The 5,533-nt window shown below is 70.2% G+C and overlaps 1 protein-coding gene across 1 annotated transcript; it reads left to right on the top strand.

Moving 5' to 3' along the window:
- Positions 1-1,843: 1,843 nt before the first annotated feature.
- HIC1 (HIC ZBTB transcriptional repressor 1) lies at positions 1,844-4,609 on the top strand. The gene is given in 6 exon segments (XM_086624778.1): positions 1,844-1,895; positions 2,671-2,961; positions 2,964-3,395; positions 3,398-3,433; positions 3,436-3,648; positions 3,651-4,609. Coding segments are annotated over 6 exon segments (1,983 nt in total).
- Positions 4,610-5,533: the final 924 nt, after the last annotated feature.

Genomic DNA, 5,533 nt, shown 5'->3' with positions numbered 1-5,533 from the left:
AAACCATTTCTCTGTAGCGAGGAATCGCCCGTATCCCGCTCTCAGGATCCTGATGCTCCCTGTGGGTGTGAGCCCAGGATGGGGAGCAGGGAGGGGGATATCTGAGACGGTGCCTGGAATGTGCCCAGCATAGGGTCCGCAATGGGCGGTGCCACCCCCAGGTCCCCATGAGGGTGTCTCTGTAGTGAGCTGGGGCACCCTGGATCCCATGGGAAGCTGAAGATGAGTTCCAGCTGAGTAATGCTGAGCCAGGAGGACCACAGCTACCACCGCCATGCACCCTCTCTGCCAGCACCCATCCTCTTTGCTCCCAAATTCAGGGTTGGCCAAATCCTGTCCCAGGGGGTGGGGACAGTGGCCGGGACGGCGCAGCGGGGGTCCTGCAGTGCTGGCCCGGCCCCTGGGACCCCACGCTGGCTCCCACTCCCCAAGGGACTGGAGTTATGAGGTGAAACCCCAGGGTGACCCCAACTAGGAGAGACAGCCAACTTTCGGGGTGACCTGCTTAGGTCATGGGGGTGTCAGGGAGACCCCCCCAGAATTAGCGGCTGGCCCGGAGGTGCCCATCACGATGCTTTGCTCCACAAGGAGGTGTGCAAGAGGCTGCGGCCGTGAGAAGGAGAAGTGAAAGTGCGAAGCGAGAGGCGGCTCCCCCGGGCAGAGGGGGGGGACACCCACCCACCCCAGGCTGCCACCCCCGGCGTGGCAGCTATTTGGGGGGTGGTGTGCCTGGAGAGATGAAGTGCGGGGAAACGTGGCGCTGCCTCCCCCTCCCCCCTCCTCCCAACCACCGCAAACCTCTGGCCCACCCGAGCAGCGCCACTGCACATCTGGGCGCCAGGGCTGCACCCTCCCCTCCAAAACCCCCCCCCCCCCCCCCGGCTTTCTGCCCTCCCCCACCAGCAGCAAATTAGGGCCGGCTGCCTTCCCCCCCCCTCCTCAAACCCCTTCCCCACATCACCTGCACCCATTAGGGTCCCGTCCCCCCGGAAAACCTATGCTAAAAGCACCCACTCCACCTCTCCCCGCACCCCCCCACTGGGTGCTCCCCCTCCCACGCATGTCAGCACCCTCAAACAGAGCAAGCCGGTCCCTAGCAAGACCCCCCCCTCCCCAAAAAAACCACACGCGCACACATTTTACCGTTCCCCACCTCCCGCCCCGTCGGGTCTCACCGCGCACCTGCGCGGGGAGGAGCCGCCTCCGGTAAAGCGGCGGGGGTGGTGCGCACCGGGAGCCGCTAGATGGCGCCGTGCGAGCGGGTACCGAAGGGGGGGCGGGGGTTGGGGGGGGAGAAGGACGACGGGGGACATCAGCTTTGGCCCGGAGGCACCGAGGGGGGGCCTCTGGCCCCCATCGGTGCCTCCGGGCGAAGGCTGATGTCCTGAGGATGGTGACCCCCGAGTTGGGCAGCTGGAGACCAGGACTAGGGTGGGAGGGGAACCGGACTCGGAGAAGGAGGAGGAGGACCGGGCTAGGGGAGAGAGGGGAGGTGTGTGTAAGGGGGGGGCCCCGGCTTGTCGGTGCCCGCCCGGGGATGGGAGGAGGAAAACCTCCCGCCGTCCCTTTAACAGCCAGCGGCGCTGCTCGGAGTTCAGGCCGGGGTCAGGGGGAGTTCGCAGCCCGGGTTTCACCTCCGAGCTGGCGGCGTCGGGAAACCCGAGGAACGCTGGTGCTGTTGCTGTTACTTCTACCACCACTTCTTCTTCTTCTTCCACCTCCTCCTCCTCCTCCCGTTCCGTAGGACCGGCCGGGAGAGCGGGGTATGGAGGAACAGCAGCAGCAGAGGAGGAGGAGGGTGGAGGGGAGCAGCAACCGGCGGCGGCCCCCCCGGGGCTGAGCCATGAGAGTTCACCGAGACCTCGGCTGGTTGGCGGAGGCCACCGGGCGCCCAGGTAAAGCGAGGGGTGGGGGGGGGGGAAGGGGAGGGACACACACCTCCCAAAAAAATTTAAAAATAGGGAAAAAAATCCTCCAAACAACAAACCCAAAGAGCAGCTCCGCGGGCGCTTGGCTTTACCCACCTGGGCGGGGGGGACCGGCACCGGAGCGGAGGCGGGAAGAGGAGGTCCCGCTGCCCCCCACCCCCCTCTCCGCCCGTCCCCCCGCTCACCTCGCGGGGAGGGGGTTGGGGGGGAGAGGAAACGGGGGCGGGGGGCGCCCGGGGGGGCACGGCCGGCCGCCTCCCGGGACCGGGGCGCATAAGAGCCGGGAGGCGCGGCGGGGAGCCGGGGCAGCGGCGCTGCGCAGGTACCGGCGGGCGGCGGCCCCGGGAAGGGGAGGACGGACGGGTAGAGGGGGACACCGGCCCGGTTGCCCCCTCCGGCAGGTGGGCGTGGGGGTGCGGGGGGCTGGCGGGGCCGGGGCGCGGCGCTGGCGGCGGCCGGTGATGTCACTTTCTCCAAAAGCTCCGGGGGTTTTCACCCCCCTCCCGCCCCCCCGGCCCGCCGAGAAGCGAGCCCCCATATAAGTGGTGGCACCGGCCAGGCGGCCGCGCAGAGCGGCCGGACGCTGGCGGCGAGCGGGGCTGGGGGCCGAGCCCCGACCCCCTCCACCCCCCCGCACCCCATCCACGCGTGGGTGAGATCCCCGACGTGCGGGTCGAGCCCTCCCCACGCGTGGGTCGAGCGCCCGGGGCCGATTGCGCCGCTGACGGGTGGTGTGTTGCAGGGCGGCGGGCGAGGAGTGGGATGCTGGACGCCATGGAGGTGCCGAGCCACTCGCGGCAGCTGCTGCTGCAGCTGAACACGCAGCGCACCAAGGGCTTCCTGTGCGACGTGATCATCGTGGTGCAGAACGCGCTCTTCCGCGCACACAAGAACATCCTGGCGGCCAGCAGCGCCTACCTCAAGTCGCTGGTGGTGCACGACAACCTGCTCAACCTGGACCACGAGATGGTGAGCCCCGGCATCTTCCGCCTCATCCTCGACTTCATCTACACCGGCCGCTTGGCCGAGTGCGAGCGGGTAGCGAGCAGAGCCTGGGTGCCGTGCTGGCCGCCGCCAGCTACCTCCAGATCCCCGGCTTGGTGGCCCTTTGCAAGAAGAAGCTGAAACGCAGCGGCAAGTACTGTCACCTGCGCGGGGGCTACGCGCCCTACAAGCTGGGCCGGGGGCTGCGCGCCGCCACACGGTTCATCCAGGCCTGCTACTCGGGGACGCCGCGGCCCGTGGACCTTCGCCCGTGGAGCCGGCGGCGCGCTCAACACGCAGTGCGGGAGCTGTACGCCTCGGCCGCCCAGGGCGCCCAGCTGCATCCCCACGGGCTGTGCCCCCCCGAGCGCCACTGCTCGCCGCCCTGCGGCCTCGACCTCTCCAAGAAGAGCCCCACCGGCCCCTCCGCCCAGCTCCTGCCCACCGACCGCCTGCTGCCCGGCGAGCCCCGCGAGCCCTCGCTGCCCCACGGCACGACAGCCCCCCGGTCAGCGCTGGCCTCCTGGCGGCCACGCCGCCGCCTACAAGGACTCCCCGCCGGGCGGCGAGCCGGGGGGGCACCCCCTCGTTCCCGACCCTTTCCGCAGCACGCCGCCCTGCGCCGAGCCCCCGCTGCCCCGCGCCGACGGGCGCGAGCTGATGTACCGCTGGATGAAGCACGAGCCCCTGGGCCCCTACCTGGACGAGGGGGAGGCGGAGAAGGAGATGGAGCGGGAGGAAAGGCCGAATCGCCACCCACGGCGCCACAGCCCCGTTACCCCAGCGTGGAGAGCAACGACCTGGAGCCTGATAACAGCACGAGCGAGGAGACGGGCAGCAGCGAGGGCCCCTCGCCCGGCGACGCGCTGGACCGCTACTGCAACCACCTGGGCTACGAGCCGGAGAGCCTGGGCGACAACCTGTACGTCTGCATCCCCTGTGGCAAGGGCTTCCCCAGCTCCGAGCAGCTCAATGCCCATGTGGAGGCCCACAATGAAGAGGAGCTCTACCACAAAGCGGCGGCCGAGCAGGCTGTGCCCTTCCTGGACAAAGGTGGCCCGGGGCTGGGTGACATCCTGCGGCCCTACCGCTGCTCCTCCTGCGACAAGTCCTACAAGGACCCGGCCACGCTGCGGCAGCACGAGAAGACGCACTGGCTGACGCGCCCCTACCCCTGCACCATCTGCGGCAAGAAGTTCACGCAGCGCGGCACCATGACCCGCCACATGCGCAGCCACCTCGGCCTCAAGCCCTTCGCCTGCGACGCCTGCGGGATGCGCTTCACCCGCCAGTACCGCCTGACTGAGCACATGCGCATCCACTCGGGCGAGAAGCCCTACGAGTGCCAGGTGTGCGGCGGGAAGTTCGCCCAGCAGCGCAACCTCATCAGCCACATGAAGATGCACGCGGCTGGCCCCGATGGCAAAGCCAAGCTGGACTTCCCCGACAGCGTCTACGCCATGGCCCGCCTCACCGCCGACCAGCTGGGGCTCAAGCAGGAGAAGGCGGCCGAGCTGCTCTCCCACACCTCGCACTTCCTCAGCGACCCCAAGGCCATGGAGAGCCTCTACCCACTGGCCAAGTTCACGGCCGAGCACCTGGGGCTGAGCCAGGACAAGGCGGCTGAGGTGCTGGTGCAGGCTCCGCACCTCCACGCCGAGGCTGCCCGGACCATAGAGCGCTACTCGCCCCCCTAGCGCCGGCGCGGCCGGGGGGCTGGGGGGGTCGCCAGATTCCCCTTGCTGCCCCGCGTGGAGCTGGGGCGGGTGAAAGGCGGAGGGTGCTCGTCCCCCAGTGCTGCCGCCGGCCCCGGAGAACTTGCTCGTGGCCGAAGGTCCCGTGAGAGCTGCCCCGGGACGGCTGGACGACGCGTCCCGCGACGAGCGTTCCGGCTTGCCCAGGAGAAGCTGATAATTCAGGGACTGACCTCGTGGTGTGGCGTGGCCCCCCCCTTGCTGAGGGGGGCTGCTGGGCCCCTGGCACCGGGGCGGGAGCGAAGCACAAGCTGTGAGGCCGGGCTGCGTCCCGAGGCTTTGGAGGACATGAGCCCGCTCCTTACCTCAGGGCTGTCCCTGGCGCTGCCCCCGGGTGGGGGGACGCCCTCGGCAGCCACCCGCGTCACCCCGGCCCCACGGCGGGACCCACCGGTGCTTGGCTCTGCCGCGACAGGACCCAGACTGTGCCGCCTTGACCGCCGCGGGCCCGTGAGTAATTCGTCCGTCGCGGCTGGAGCGACACCTCTGAGCTACCGGCAGCCATCCCCACCGGGCGCGGTGAGCATGGCCGTCCCGGGGCTGGGGGGCGCGTACCAGCCAGACCCCCCGCGGGCCATACTGGGAGCTCGGGAACAGACTGGCAGAGGGGCCGGTGGGGTCTGAGCAGCGGTCGCAGGGCGGGGGACCGGTGGTTGGGTCCGTGCCGGGGGCACCGGGGAATGGCGATGCTCCTGGCCCTGGAGCAAGCACTGATCTCCCAGCCCGAACCCGGCTCGGCCACCGGCACCGGGCGTTTTCGGGCGGTGGGGCAGGGCCTGTCCCAGACTGAGCCCCTGGGCCCTGCCCCAGCCGGCGCCTCGCCATCAGGGATGCCCGGGGAGCCGGGGGAGCCCCGGGACCTGGCGG

This window comes from Tauraco erythrolophus, chromosome 21 (assembly GCF_009769465.1).
Source record: "Tauraco erythrolophus isolate bTauEry1 chromosome 21, bTauEry1.pri, whole genome shotgun sequence".
Classification (NCBI taxonomy): domain Eukaryota; kingdom Metazoa; phylum Chordata; class Aves; order Musophagiformes; family Musophagidae; genus Tauraco; species Tauraco erythrolophus.
This window is presented reverse-complemented; position numbering and strand designations above follow the sequence as displayed.